The sequence below is a fragment of the Gallinula chloropus genome (assembly GCF_964237585.1).
Source record: "Gallinula chloropus genome assembly, contig: HAP1_SCAFFOLD_360, whole genome shotgun sequence".
Lineage (NCBI taxonomy): Eukaryota > Metazoa > Chordata > Aves > Gruiformes > Rallidae > Gallinula > Gallinula chloropus.
This window is the reverse complement of record NW_028168146.1, coordinates 35691-49609: the sequence shown is the minus strand read 5'-3', so window position 1 is coordinate 49609 and position 13919 is coordinate 35691. Positions and strand designations below refer to the sequence as shown.

At 65.0% G+C, this 13919-nt stretch overlaps 4 protein-coding genes and 1 long non-coding RNA gene across 5 annotated transcripts; 1 reads left to right on the top strand and 4 right to left on the bottom strand.

The window, feature by feature from the left end:
* Nucleotides 1–106: 106 nt before the first annotated feature.
* On the bottom strand, nucleotides 107–4106 carry PSMB5 (proteasome 20S subunit beta 5). The gene is made up of 3 exons (XM_084281130.1): nucleotides 3819–4106; nucleotides 1376–1682; nucleotides 107–426 (listed from the first exon to the last, which is right to left on the bottom strand). Exons 1-3 carry the CDS (start codon nucleotides 4020–4022, stop codon nucleotides 119–121), a joined length of 819 nt encoding a protein of 272 aa, XP_084137256.1. The 5' UTR covers nucleotides 4023–4106; the 3' UTR covers nucleotides 107–118.
* Nucleotides 4107–4297: 191 nt separating this feature from the next.
* Nucleotides 4298–12175, top strand: LOC311204764 (dehydrogenase/reductase SDR family member 4-like; the record flags this gene model as incomplete). The annotated part of the gene is made up of 9 exons (XM_084281127.1): nucleotides 4298–4394; nucleotides 10069–10174; nucleotides 10269–10446; nucleotides 10542–10643; nucleotides 10753–10823; nucleotides 10941–10992; nucleotides 11097–11231; nucleotides 11325–11380; nucleotides 11506–12175. The coding sequence occupies 9 exons, from the start codon at nucleotides 4298–4300 to the stop codon at nucleotides 11618–11620; spliced, it is 912 nt and encodes a 303-aa protein (XP_084137253.1). The 3' UTR covers nucleotides 11621–12175.
* Nucleotides 5444–6353, bottom strand: LOC311204769. The gene is made up of 5 exons (XR_014618112.1): nucleotides 6339–6353; nucleotides 5902–5930; nucleotides 5772–5818; nucleotides 5632–5674; nucleotides 5444–5548 (listed from the first exon to the last, which is right to left on the bottom strand). It is a non-coding gene; the product is annotated as an uncharacterized lncRNA (long non-coding RNA).
* RNF212B (ring finger protein 212B) lies at nucleotides 6549–9111 on the bottom strand (the record flags this gene model as incomplete). Its single annotated transcript, XM_084281122.1, has 3 exons — nucleotides 9007–9111; nucleotides 6705–6757; nucleotides 6549–6626 (listed from the first exon to the last, which is right to left on the bottom strand). Coding segments are annotated over exons 1-3 (231 nt in total), but the record flags the coding sequence as incomplete, so codon positions are not given.
* THTPA (thiamine triphosphatase) lies at nucleotides 12170–13896 on the bottom strand. Its single transcript, XM_084281129.1, has 3 exons — nucleotides 13842–13896; nucleotides 12423–13043; nucleotides 12170–12328 (listed from the first exon to the last, which is right to left on the bottom strand). The coding sequence occupies exons 1-3, from the start codon at nucleotides 13852–13854 to the stop codon at nucleotides 12192–12194; spliced, it is 771 nt and encodes a 256-aa protein (XP_084137255.1). The 5' UTR covers nucleotides 13855–13896; the 3' UTR covers nucleotides 12170–12191.
* Between the last annotated feature and the right edge of the window lie 23 nt (nucleotides 13897–13919).

Below are 13919 nucleotides of genomic sequence, written 5' to 3'. Positions count from 1 at the left end.
GGAACCTACTGACGGCGCCGTGAGGCAAAAAACCACCCAGAAACGCTCGTTTTTCACCCAAAACCTCCCGTTTTTTCGCTGTTCCCCCCCCCCCAAACCCCTTCCGTGGGGGGACGGGTCAGGCGCTGCCGCCCTCCTTCCCCTCCCCCCCCTCCCCGTAGCGCTCCTGCAGCTCGGCCACGTTGTCGATGGAGACGCAGCGCCAGCCGCCGCTGCCCACGTGGTAGACGGTGACGCGGCCGCCCGAGTAGGCGTCGCGGCGGGCGGCCTGGAAGATGGCGCGGCGGGCCAGGTCGCAGGCCTCCTCCACCCCCAGCTCCGGGGACAGGCCCCGGTCCAGCACCCCGTAGGCGTAGGTGGAGCCCGAGCCCACCGCGAAGGCGTCGCCGGGGACGCGCGTCCCCTCGCTGTCCACGTAGTACAGGCCTGGGGAGGGGGAGAGGGGAGAGAGAGAGGGGGGTGGGACACACCATCAGCACCGCGGTGATGTCATCAGGGCCACCCTGATGCCACCACGATGACGTCACCGGCACTACGGCGACGCCACCAGCACCGCAGCGATGTCATCGGCACTGTGATGATGCCATCGGCGCAGCCGTGATGTCATCAGCACCGCACTGATGTCATCAGGGCCACGCCAATGCCCCCAGTGACGTCATCAGTACCATTACTGTGATGCCATCAGCCCCACAATGACATCATCAGCGCCACGGCGACGCCACCAGCGCCGCAGTGATGTCATCGGTGCCGTGCTGATGTCATCAGCACCATTGCTGTGATGCCATCAGCAACGCAGTGATGTCATCAGCACTGTGGTGATGTCATCAGGGCCATGCCAATGCCCCCATGGTGACGTCATCAGCGCTACGGCGATGCCACCAGCGATGCCAATGCCCCCACGGTGACGTCATCAGCACCATCGCTGTGATGCCGTCAGCACCATGATGACATCATCAGCACCATGGGGATGCCACCAGCGCCGCAGTGATGTCATTGCTGCCGTGCTGATGTCATCAGCACCACTGCTGTGATGCCATCAGCACCATGATGATGTCATCAGCACTGTGGCGATGCCACCAGGGCCGTGGTGATGTCATCAGGGCCATGCCAATGCCGCCACGGTGACGTCATCAGCACTGTGGGGATGCCACCAGCGCCGCGGTGACGTCATCAGCACCACTGCTGTGATGCCATCAGCGCCGCAGCGATGCCATCAGGGCCACGCCAACGCCCCCACGGTGACATCATCACCACCCCCCCCTTCCCACACCCCATCCCATCCCCCCCAGACACCCCCCCCGTTACCATCACCACCCCAGCGCCGCCATCACCACCCCCCCTGCCCCCCACACACCCCCCCCCCCGCCCCCGTTACCGGCGCCGCGCTTGTCCCAGCCGCAGATCATGGTGCCCATGCTGAGCCCCATCCCCTTGTACTGATAGACCATGTTGGCCAAGAGCTTGGAGGCGGCGGCCACCGAGATGGGCTCCTTGTTCCTCAGCTCGTAGACCCGGCACTGCCGGGCCAGCAGCCGCTCCCAGAAGCTGCAGTCGGCGGCCCCGCCGGCCATGGTGCCCAGCAGGGAGGGGTTGATCTCGATCACCTTGCGCACCGTCTGCGAGGCGATGTAGGAGCCGGCGGTGGCCCGCGAGTCCACCGCCACCACCACGCCGTGACGGAACTGGGGGAGGGGGGGGAGAGGTGGGAGGGGGGGTTAGGGGGTCCCTCTGAGGGTTAAACCCCTCGTAAGGGGGTCCCATTGCCTCACAGGGGGGTCCCAGCGCCTCACAGGGGGGGTCCCAGCGCCTCACTAAGGGGTCCCATTGACTCACAAAGGGTCCCATTGCCTCACTAAGGGGTCCCAGTGCCTCACAGGGGGGTCCCAGCGCCTCACAGGGGGGTCCCAGCGCCTCACAGGGGGGTCCCAGCGCCTCACAGGGGGGTCCCATTGACTCACAAAGGGTCCCATTGCCTCACTAAGGGGTCCCATTGACTCACAAAGGGGTCCCATCGCCTCACTAAGAGGTCCCGTCGCCTCACTAAGGGTCCCATCGGCTCACAGGGGGGTCATATCACCTCACAGGGGGTCCCATCGCCTCACAGGGGGGTCATATCACCTCACATAGGGGTCCCGTCGCCTCACAGGGGGTCCCGTTGCCTCACTAAGGGGTCCCATTGACTCACAAAGGGGTCCCATCGCCTCACTAAGGGTCCCATTGACTCACAAAGGGGTCCCATTGACTCACTAAGGGTCCCATTGACTCACAAAGGGGTCCCATTGACTCACTAAGGGTCCCATCGCCTCACAGGGGGGTCATATCACCTCACAGGGGGGTCCCATCCCCTCACTAAGGGGTCCTGTCGCCTCACAAAGGGCTCCTATCGCCTCACTAAGGGGTCCTGTTGCCTCACTAAGGGGTCCCGTCGCCTCACTAAGGGTCCCATCGCCTCACAAAGGGTCCCATCGCCTCACAAGGGGTCCCGTCGCCTCACAAAGGGGTCCGGTCGCCTCACTAAGGGGTCCCGTCGCCTCACTAAGGGGTCCCGTTGCCTCACTAAGGGTCCCGTCGCCTCACAAAGGGGTCCCGTCGCCTCACAGGGGGGTCCCGTCGCCTCACTAAGGGGTCTCGTCGCCTCACAGGGGGGTCCCAGCGCCTCACTAAGGGGTCCAATCGCCTCACAGGGGGTCCCGTCGCCTCACAAGGGCTCCTATCGCCTCACTAAGGTGTCCCGTCGCCTCACAGGGGGTCCCGTCGCCTCACAAGGGGTCCCGTCGCCTCTCTAAGGTGTCCCGTCGCCTCACAGGGGGTCCCGTCGCCTCACAAGGGGTCCTATCGCCTCACAGGGGGGTCCCGTCGCCTCACTAAGGGGTCCCATCGCCTCACTAAGGGGTCCCATCGCCTCACAGGGGGGTCCCATCGCCTCACAGGGGGTCCCATCGCCTCACAGGGGGTCCCGTCGCCTCACAGGGGGTCCCGTCGCCTCACAGGGGGGTCATATCACCTCACAGGGGGGTCCCAGCGCCTCACAAGGGGTCCCGTCGCCTCACAAGGGGGTCCCAGCACCTCACAAAGGGGTCCCGTCGCCTCACTAAGGGTCCCATCGCCTCACTAAGGGTCCCATCGCCTCACAGGGGGGTTATATCACCTCACAGGGGGGTCCCGTCGCCTCACAAGGGGTCCTGTTGCCTCACTAAGGGGTCCCGTCGCCTCACAGGGGGTCCCGTCGCCTCACAGGGGGGTCCCATCGCCTCACAGGGGGGTCATATCACCTCACAGGGGGGTCCCAGCGCCTCTCTAAGGGATCCTGTCGCCTCACAGGGGGTCCCATCGCCTCACAGGGGGTCCCGTCGCCTCACAAAGGGGTCCCGTCGCCTCACAGGGGGGTCCCGTCGCCTCACAGGGGGGTCCCATTGACTCACTAAGGGGTCCCATCGCCTCACTAAGGGGTCCCATCGCCTCACAGGGGGGTCCCATCGCCTCACAGGGGGGTCATATCACCTCACAGGGGGGTCCCAGCGCCTCACTAAGGGGTCCCATCGCCTCACAGGGGGGTCATATCACCTCACAGGGGGGGTCCCAGCGCCTCTCTAAGGGGTCCCAGCGCCTCACAAAGGGGTCCCGTCGCCTCACAGGGGGGTCCCATTGACTCACTAAGGGTCCCATCGCCTCACAAAGGGTCCCATCGCCTCACAAGGGCTCCCGTCGCCTCACTAAGGGGTCCCGTCGCCTCACTAAGGGGTCCGGTCGCCTCACTAAGGGGTCCCGTCGCCTCACTAAGGGGTCCCGTCGCCTCACAGGGGGTCCCATCCCCTCACCTTAAAAGCCAGGGTGGTGGTGCCGTGTAGCAAGTGCAGCCCCGGGCCGGGGATAGACGCCGCGGAGCCATCGAGAGGAGGAGGAGGAGGAGGAGAGAAGCTGTCCGGGAAGCCGAGGAGAGGGAGGGAAAGGCAGGGGGAAGAAGAAGGAGGAGGAGGAGGGAAGGAGAAGCCGGAGGAGCGCAAGACGCTGCTCAGCGCCATCTTGGCCGGCAAGATGGCGGCGGGGCGGGGAGGGGAGGTGGGCGGGAAAGGGGAGTGCGCATGCGCGGTGGGAGGGGAGAGGGGCGGGGAAAGGGCGGGAAGGGGACAGCGCATGCGCGGTGGGGGTGGCGATGACTTGGGGATCTGAGTGCGCATGCGCGGTGTTGGTGGGCGGGGGAGCTGGGAGTGGGGGGCGGGGAGTTGGGCGGGAAGCCGGGCGCGCATGCGCAGTGCGGTGGAATGAGGGAGGTGGGAGGGGGAAAGGGAAGCCGCGCATGCGCGTTGCCGATGGAGACGCCGCTAAGGCCAGGCGCGCCGCCACGCCGCTCCGGAGCGCGGGGAGGCCGGGCGGGCCGCAGGGCCGCGGAACGGGTCGGTGGCCGCGGCGGGCAGCGGCGGCGGGAGGCGCAGGGAGGAGGAGGAGGAGGGCGAGGGCCTGGAGGAAGGAAGGAGGGAGGGAGGGAGGGAGGTGGGCGCGGGGTGGGCACGGACACCCCCCCCCCCCCAGTCTCCTCCCCCCCCCCCCAGTGCTCACCCGTGGGACAGCCCGCGGGCGGGGCCGGGAGACGGCGCTGCGGAGGGGGCGGGGTTAGAGGAGGGAGAGACCAATGGGGCGCGAGGGGGGGTGCGGGGCTTGGGCGTAGGGCTGGAGCTGATTGGTTGCGGGGGGCTCAATGGGCGGGGATTGGGGTGGGGAAAGGTGGGGTGGGGCCGGGCTTACGATGTGTGGGCGGGGCTTGGGTGATGGGTTGGGATCTGTGGGTGGGGCTTTGCGTTGATTGACAGGGCTTGGGTTCAATGGGCGGGATTTAGTGCTCTATGGGCGGGGCTTGGGGCTCAATGGGCGGGGTTGGGGACCTGTGGGCGGGGTTTGGGGCTCAATGGGTGGGGCTTGGGGTTCAATGGGTGGGGTTGGAGCTCTGTGGGCGGGGCTTGGGGTTGATTGACACGGCTTAGGCTCAATGAGCAGGGCTTGGGGCTCTGTGGGCGGGGCTTGGGGCTCAATGGGCGGGGCTTGGGGCTCAATGGGCGGGGCTTGGGGCTCAATGGGCGGGGCTTGGGGCTCAATGGGCAGGGCTTGGGGCTCTGTGGGCAGGGCTTGGGGCTCAATGGGCCTGGCTTCTGCCTCAATGGGCAGGGCTTGGGGCTCAATGGGCAGGGCTTGCTGTTGATTGACAGGGCTTAGACTCAATGGGCAGGGTTTGGGTCTCTGTGGGCGGGGCTTGGGGCTGAATGGGTGGGGCTTGGGGCTCTCTGGGCGGGGTTTTGGGCTGAAACCCGGGGGTTTTGGGGGTGTCTCACCGGCGCTGGAGCTCTGGGGGGTGTCGGAGCCCCAGCGGGGGCTGATGCCCAGCTGGAGGGGGGGGGAGTGGTGCAAAGGATGCTGGGTAATCACCCCCCCCCCCACACACACACACACCCCCACAGACCCCTCATGTTTTGGGGGGGGTGGCCCAGGTGAGGTGGGTGTTACCTGCCATACGGGGGTGCCGCGGGAAAGGGGGGTCTCCAGCGAGGCCGAGCGGCTGAGGGGGGGTCCAGAGGGGGGTTGTGAAGTGGTTTGGGGGAGCATTAACCCCCCCATTACCCCACCCCATCCTCCTTTTACCTCACCACTTGGCCGCTCAGCTGCCGGCGGGGCTGGGGGGTGACTGGAAGGGAAGGAAAGGGGGGGGGGATAAGAAGAAGGGGGGGAGACCCCAAAATGTTGGGAAAGGGGTTTGGGGAGGGGCGTGGGGTGGCTCCTACCTGTCTGCGCCGGGGAGGTGACGCCGACCGGACGCGGCGTGCTGCTCCTAGGCGGTGACACGGGGATGGGGAAGGAGGCATCACCGATTCACACCCCAAAAAAGGGTGTGGAGGGGGGTGGCATCCTCACCTGCTGCCCCCTCGCCAGACAGGGGAGAGCTGGGGGGGGGAAAGGGGGGTGTCAGTGAGGGGAATGGGGGGGGTAGAGGGGTTTTGGGGGGGTTATTGGGGAGGTGGGGTGGGTGTAACCTGAGCGCGGCGCAGCTCCCCGTTCTCCCTCCGCAGCGCTTCCAGCTCCCTGGGTGGGGGTGATGGGGGGGGAAAGGGGGTGTTGGGGGTGGGGAAAAGGGGGGGATTTGGGGAAGGGGAGGGGGGTGGGGCATGGATCTCATCAGGGTGGCTTCTGTACGGACACCCCCCCAAGATGGCGCCCTCCATGGTGTGACGCTGCCAACATGGCCGCTGTACGGACACCGCCAAGATGGCGGCCTCCTGCCCCGCTCCCCCCCCAAGATGGCGGCCGGGAGGCGTTTCCCCCCTCCCCCCCCCTTCGCCTTCCTCCCACACCTAGTTCGGGCATCCAGCAGCCGCCGGGTTTCCTCCAGCGCAGCCCGGGCTCGGCGGGCGTTCTCCTTGTGGGAAGCCAGCAGCAGGTCGGTTTGCGCCCGCTGGAAGCGCCAGACCTGCGGGGAGAGGACGGGGAAAGGCGGGGGGGGGGGGGGCGGGATGAAGCCGCCATTCAGCCCCTTCCTCCCTCTCTCTCTCCTCCCTCCTCCTCGCCTGGGAGATGTGCGCCAAGTGCTTGAGGGCGATGGCGGCCGGGCTCTTGAAGAAGAGCCTCTCCTGCGGGCGCATCTGCCGGGGAGAGGGGAAGGGTGAGGGGGTGGAGGAGGAAGGGAGGAAGGAGGGGGGGGGGGGGGGGGGGGCGCTCGCCTTCTCCGAGACGGGCAGGTAGCGGCACTCGGCGGCGCAGACCGGGCAGGAGCCTGTGAGGAGAGGGATGGAGAAGGGGAGTTTGTGAGGCGACAGTGGGGATTTGTGAGGAATAAGGTGAGTTTGGGGGGGATAAGGAGTAGTTGGGGGGGATATGGAGTAGTTGGGGGGGATAAGGGGAGTTTTCTGAGGGGAAAATGGGGGTTGGGGGGGGGGAAGGGGAGGTTTTTAGGGGAACGTGCGGTTTGGGGGGGGATAAAGGGGAGTTTGTGAGGCAAAAAGGGGCATTTGTGAGGAGAAAAGGGAGTTTGTGAGGCAAAAATGGGAGTTTGTGAGGAGGAAAGGGAGACTGTGAGGCAAAAAGGGGCATTTGTGAGGAGTAAAGGGAGTTTGTGAGGCAAAAAGGGGCATTTGTGAGGAGTAAAGGGAATTCGTGAGGCAAAAAGGGGCATTTGTGAGGAGTAAAGGGAATTCGTGAGGCAAAAAGGGGCATTTGTGAGGAGTAAAGGGAGTTCGTGAGGCAAAAAGGGGCATTTGTGAGGAGTAAAGGGAGTTTGTGAGGCAAAAATGGGAGTTTGTGAGGCAAAAAGGGGCATTATTGAGGAGTAAAGGGAGTTTGTGAGGCAAAAAGGGGCATTTGTGAGGAGTAAAGGGAGTTTGTGAGGCAAAAAGGGGCATTTGTGAGGAGTAAAGGGAGTTTGTGAGGCAAAAAGGGGCATTTGTGAGGAGTAAAGGGAGTTTGTGAGGCAAAAAGGGGCATTTGTGAGGAGTAAAGGGAGATTGTGAGGCAAAAAGGGGCATTTGTGAGGAGAAAAGGGAGTTTGTGAGGCAAAAAGGGGCATTTGTGAGGAGGAAAGGGAGATTGTGAGGCAAAAATGAGCGGTTTTGAGGCAAAAATCGTCATTTGTGAGGAGAAAAGGGAGATTGTGAGGCAAAAATGGGCATTTGTGAGGAGGAAAGGGAGTTTGTGAGGCAAAAATGGGAGTTTGTGAGGCAAAAAGGGGCATTATTGAGGAGTAAAGGGAGTTTGTGAGGCAAAAAGGGGCATTTGTGGGGAGGAAAGGGAGTTCGTGAGGCAAAAATCGTCATTTGTGAGGCAAAAGGGAGATTGTGAGGCAAAAATGGGCATTTGTGAGCAGTAAAGGGAGATTGTGAGGCAAAAATGAGTGGTTGTGAGGCAAAAATGGGAGTTTGTGAGGCAAAAATGAGCGGGTTTGAGGCAAAAGTGAGCGGTTTTGAGGCAAAATGGGCATTTGTGAGGCAAAAAGGGGCATTTTTGAGAAGTAGAGGGAATTTGTGAGGCAAAAAGGGGCATTTGTGAGGAGGAAAGGGGCATTTGTGAGGAGGAAAGGGGCATTTGTGAGGAGGAAAGGGGCATTTGTGAGGAGGAAAGGGGCATTTGTGAGGCAAAAAGGGGCATTTGTGAGGAGGAAAGGGAGTTCATGAGGCAAAAATGAGCGGTTTTGAGGCAAGAATGGAAATTTGTGAGGAGTAAAGGGAGTTTGTGAGGGGAAAACGGGAATTTGAGGAGTAAAGGGAGTTTGTGAGGCAAAAATGAACAGTTTTGAGGCAAAAATGGGCATTTGTGAGGAGTAAAGGGAGATTGAGGCGAAAATGAGGGGGTTTGAGGCAAAAAGGGGCATTTGTGAGGAGTAAAAGGAGTTTGTGAGGCAAAAATGGTAATTTGTGGGGAGTAAAGGGAGTTTGAGGCAAAAATGAGCATTTGTGGGGAGTGAAGGGAGTTTGTGAGGCAAAAAAGGGCACGTGTGAGGAATAAAGGGATTTCGTGAGGCAAAAATGGGAGTTTGTGAGGAGTAAAGGGAGTTTTGTGAGGAATAACGGTGGCTTTGTGGCAAAAATTGGTGTTTGTGTGGAATAAAGGTGAGTTTGTGAGGGGAAAATGCTGTTTGTGGAGAAAAAAATGGATGTTTGGGGGAAATAAAGAGCGTTTCTAAGGGGAAAAAGGTGTGTTTGTGAGGTGAAAATGAGCTTTGGGTGAATAAACATCCTTTTTGTTAGGAATGAAGTGAGTTTGTGAGGGGAAAAGCTCCGTTCTGAGGAATTAACGGCGCTTCTGAAGGGAAAACGGGGGTTTGTGAGGGGAAAACGGGGTTTGTGAAGAATAAAAGTCATTTCTGGATGGGAAATGCGTGTGTGTGAGGGGATTTAGAGTAATAAAGGGCGTTTTTTGGGGGGAATAAAGGTAATTTTTGAAGGGGAAAGGCGTGTTTGTGAGGGGGAAAAGGGGCGCTTCGGAGGGAGGGGAGGGGGAGAGGCTGCCGGGCAGCCCAGGGGCTCCTACCCGCCGCCCCGCACGCCGCGCAGAGGACGTGGCCGCAGCTGGTGACGGCGAAGCCGGCTCCGTCCTGCCGGTAGCAGCGGTTGCAGTGGAACCAGTCCATGGCGGCGGCGGCTCCCCGCTTCCCGCCTCCGCTCTGACGGGGCGGGAGGAGGGAGAAGGGAAGGGCGGGAAACCGGAGGCGGGAGGAGCCGAAGGGGAGGCGGGAGGAGCCGAAGGGGAGCGGGAGGAGCCGAAGGGGAGGCGGGGGGAGCCGAAGGGGAGGCGGGGGGAGCCGAAGGGTGGCGGGGGGAGCCGAAGGGGAGGCGGGGGGAGCCGAAGGGGGGGCGGGGGGAGCCGAAGGGGAGGCGGGGGGAGCCGAAGGGGGGCGGGAGGAGCCGAAGGGGAGGCGGGGGGAGCCGAAGGGGGGCGGGGGGAGCCGAAGGGGAAGCGGGGGGAGCCGAAGGGGGGCGGGAGGAGCCGAAGGGGGGCGGGGGGAGCCGAAGGGGAGGCGGGAGGAGCCGAAGGGGGGCGGGGGGAGCCGAAGGGGAGGCGGGGGGAGCCGAAGGGGAGGCGGGGGGAGCCGAAGGGGAGGCGGGAGGAGCCGAAGGGACCCGAGAACAGCCGATCCCACCCGAGGTGCCCCGAACTCCCCCTTGCCTGGGTCCTAGTGCCCACCCGACCCAGTCCAGATCCCCCCCTCCCCTCCACAACGCCCCAGTTCCCCCCAGTGCCTCCCAGTAGCGCCCTAATTCCCTCCCCGTCCCTCCCAGTCCCCCCTAATGCCCCTCCCAGCCCCAGCCAACGCCTCCCAGTCCTCTCCAATCCCCTCCCAGTCCCTCCCAGTACCCCCTAATGCCCCTCCCAGCGCCAGCCAACGCCTCCCAGTCCCCTCCAATCCCCTCCCAGTCCCTCCCAGTGCCCTCTAACACCATCCCAGTCCCCCCTAACACCCCCCCAGTCCCTCCCAGTTCCCATTAACGCCCTCCCACCGCCTTCCACATGGCCGCAGTCCCTCCCAGTGCCCTCCCAATCCCCTCCCAGTCCCTCCCAATCCCCTCCCAATCCCTCCCAATCCCCTCCCAGTCCCCTCAGGAGCAGAGTCCTCGGCCCGTCAGGACTGGGGCGTGATGGCGGCGGCAGCGAAGCCACTGGCGGGGAAGGTGGCCTTGGTCACCGCGGCGACCGACGGGTGAGAACCACCCCCACCCCCCTCACCTCCCACCCCCCCCTAAATTACCCCCCACCCCAAAATTAACCCACCCCCCCTCCCTCTCTCCTCCCAGCATCGGCCTGGCGACGGCGGCGTCGCTGGCGTCGGCGGGGGCGCGGGTGCTGCTGAGCTCCCGCCGCGCCGCCCACGTGGAGGCGGCGGTGGGGAAACTGAGGCAGCGGGGGCTGGAGGTCAGCGGCACCGTCTGTCACGTGGGGCAGCCCCAGAGCCGCCAGGACTTCATCCGGAAGGTTCTATGGTGGGGGGGTGGGGGGTGTGTGTGACGTCATTGGTGATGTCATGTGCCACACGGGGGGTGTGTGACGTCACCGTGTGACGTCACCAGGCGCTGGAGACCTACGGGGGGATCGACATCCTGGTGTCCAACGCCGCCGTCAACCCCGTGATGGGCCCGGCGCTGGAGGCCGAGGAGGCGGCGTGGGAGAAGGTGGGACCCTCCCCCCCACCCCCCTTCACCCCTTTGACCCCCCCATGACGTCACATGACGTCACATGATGTCACATGACCCCCCCTCTTTGATCCCACCCCCTCCCAAGATCTTCCAGGTCAACGTGACGGCGGCCGCCATGTTGGTGAAGCTGGTGGTGCCCCACATGGAGCAGAGAGGGTGGGTTTGAGCCAATGGGGTGGCAGCATCTTGGCCACGCCCCTTCCTCCAGCATCCCCTCACCCTATTGGTCCCCTTCTATAACCTCCCCCCTCCCCTCATTGGTCACTTCCCCAGGGGCGGCTCCATCGTCCTGGTGTCGTCGCTGGCAGGTTACTCGCCCTTCCCGGTGAGTTGTGATTGGGGGATGGGTTTGGGGGGGTGGGGTGTGTGACGTCACACGGCGGGGCTGTGACGTCACGACCCCCCCCCCCTCTCTGTGACGTCACGCAGGCTCTGGGCCCTTACAGCGTGAGCAAAGCGGCGCTGCTGGGGCTGGTGAAGGTGCTGGGGGCCGAGCTGAAGCCCCGGGGGATCCGGCTCAACGGGGTGGCCCCGGGCTTGGTGCAGACGCGCTTCAGCGCGGCGGTGAGTGGAGAAGGGAAGGGGGGGGTGTGACGTCACAACGGGGGCGGTGATGTCATCATCAAGGGGTCTGTTTCATCCCCCACCACCCCCCAGCTGTGGCAGGATGAGGCGGTGCGGGAGCGGGTGATGTCAGCCATGGGCATCGAGAGGTGAGGAGGGGGGGAGGGGTGTTTCCCCGCCTCCCCCTTGACCTTTGACCCCCCCCTTGACCTTTAACCCCACCCCTTGACCTTTGACCCCCCCTGACCTGTGACCTTTGCCCCCCCCCCCCCAGGTTGGGGACCCCGTCGGACGTGGCCGAGGTCGTGACCTTCCTCTGCTCCCCCGGCGCCGGATACGTGGTGGGGGAGACGCTGGTGGTGGCCGGGGGGGCCCCTTCCCGCCTCTAATCCCCCCTCCCCCCCCCGCCCCACATCCAAGATGGCCGCCCCCACTGCAGGCCGCCATCTTGGCACCCATGGGGGTGGCCATATTGGGGTCGCCCTACGGCCTGTCCCCTCTATAAGGGGTGGGGGGAGGGGGAATCCAAGATGGCAGCGTGGGAGGGGGAGCCAATATGGCGGCCTATAGGGTGGGGCGGCCATCTTGGCAGCCATGGGGCGGCCATCTTGGGCTCACCCCATGGCCTGTGTCCTCTACAGGGGGTAGGGGGGTGAATCCAAGATGGCGGCCTCCAGTGCTGACGCCATCTTGGTCACCAGGGGGGCGGCCATCTTGGAACCTAGGGGGCAGCCATCTTGGACCCCATGGGGCAGCCATATTGGACCCCATGGGGCAGCCATCTTGGACCCCATGGGGGTGGCCATATTGGACCCCATGGGGCAGCCATCTTGGACCCCATGGGGGCGGCCATATTGGACCTCTGGGAGCAGCCATCTTGTACCCCACGGGGGCGGCCATCTTGGCCAGCTATAAAACGAGGCTGTGGGCGGAGCCACCCCCCAGATCCCGCCTCTTCCTTTATTGGCCGCCTCCCCCTTCCTCCCCCTCCACCTCCTCCAACCTCCCGGCCTCTCTCAGCACCCGGTAGTACCGGGGCCGGTGCCGGGCCAGGAAGACGCTCAACTTGCCGGGGACGCGCTGACGCGGCTCCGCCCCTGTGGGATGGGTGGGGGGGGGGTGATGACGTCACCAGTGACGTCACAAGCGAGGGGACACCCACCCCGCCATGACAGCCCCGCTGCTGCTCACCCAAGGCCCGGCAGACGTCCTCCACCCGCCGCCGCGCCCTCTCCACTTCCTCTTCCTCCTCCTCTCCTCCTCCTCCCGATGACGTCACTTCCTCCTCGGCCTCCCCCAGCCCGTAGCCGAAATCCGCCTGGTCCAGCTCCAGGCGGGCGCCGGGTCCCAGGGGCAGGCGGCGCCGCCGCGTCACGAAGGAAGCGACCGGGCGCAGCCCCAGGGGCCTCAGCGCCCTCCCCACGCTGCCCCAAGGCGGCGAGGGGACCCCCAGGGCTTCCCCCAGCTCCCTCAGCACCCCGGCGTCCCCCCACACCTCCCGGTAGGCGGTGACCTGGGGGGTGGTGACGTCAGCGGTGACGTCACTGGTGACGTCACGGCGCCAGGGCAGCTTGAGCTGCCAGCCCTGCCCTTGGCGGTGCCGCAGCCAGAGGTCGGCCCGGCCCAGCGCCGCCCCCCGCGTGTCGAAGTAGCAGTCGCGGAAGGTGCTGGTGGTGGGGGTGGTGGGGGGGGGCCGGGGGGTCTCCTGGGGGTCTTGGGAGGGGTCTGGGGGCAGCCCCAGGGCCCCCAGAGCCGCCTCCACCCCCGGCGGCACCACGAACTTCAGCTCCACCTCGATGGTGGGGGGAGGCGCTGGGGGGGGGTGGGGGGGTTAAACCCACCCCCCACTTAGAACCATAACTGACCCCCTGCCCCATAACTGCCCCCCCAGACCCATAACTGACCCCCTGCCCCATAACTGCCCCCCCAGACCCATACTCCACCCCCTGCCCCATAACTGCCCCCCCTGCCCCATAACTGCCCCCCCTGCCCCATAACTCCACCCCCAGACCCATAACTGACCCCCCCTGCCCCACAACCACCCCCTGGTGCCCCACAACCCCCTCCCAAGCCCCCCAATTCCCCCTCCTCCCTGCCCCATAATGCCCCCAGCCCCATAACTCCCCCCTTAGACCCCCCCAACTCCCCCTCCCCCAGCCCCATAACCCCCCCAGATCCCCCTCCCCCTGCCCCATAACCCCCCCAGCCCCATAACCCCCCCAGCCCCCCAGATCCCCCTCCCCCTGCCCCATAAACCCCCCCCAAGTGCCCAAATTCCCCCTCCCCCCTGCCCCTTAACTGCCCCTCCCAGCCCCATAACACCCCCTGCCCCATAACTGCCCCCCTCGACCCCCAACTCCCCCTCCCCCTGCCCCACAAGCCCCCCCAGCCCCCCAACTCCCCCTCCCCCAGCCCCATAACCCCCCCAGACCCCCAACTCCCCCTCCCCCAGCCCCATAACACCCCCAGCCCCCTAAATCCCCCCCCCACCCCCCATAACCCCCCCAGCCCCCCAACTCCCCCTCCCCCAGCCCCAGAACCCTCCCCCATCCCCTTCCCCCCCCCCAGCCCCTCCCCTTCCATCCCATAATCTCCCCCCCCCCCCAGCACCTCCGGTTCCCATGGCCCAGGCCAAGGACACGCAGGGGGAGGGGGCGTGGCCGGGGCCGGAAGGGGCGTGGTCTGGGC

Coding starts and splice junctions, on each gene's coding strand:
- PSMB5 (XM_084281130.1), bottom strand. CDS start 4,022: ATGGCGCTGAGCAGCGTCTTGCGCTCCTCCGGCTTCTCCTTCCCTCCT. Junction 1,683..3,818: donor CCACCACCCTGGCTTTTAAG/GTGAGGGGATGG, acceptor CCCCTCCCCCAG/TTCCGTCACGGCGTGGTGGT. Junction 427..1,375: donor CTGGGACAAGCGCGGCGCCG/GTAACGGGGGCG, acceptor CCCCCTCCCCAG/GCCTGTACTACGTGGACAGC.
- THTPA (XM_084281129.1), bottom strand. Junction 12,329..12,422: donor GGACGTCTGCCGGGCCTTGG/GTGAGCAGCAGC, acceptor CCCATCCCACAG/GGGCGGAGCCGCGTCAGCGC.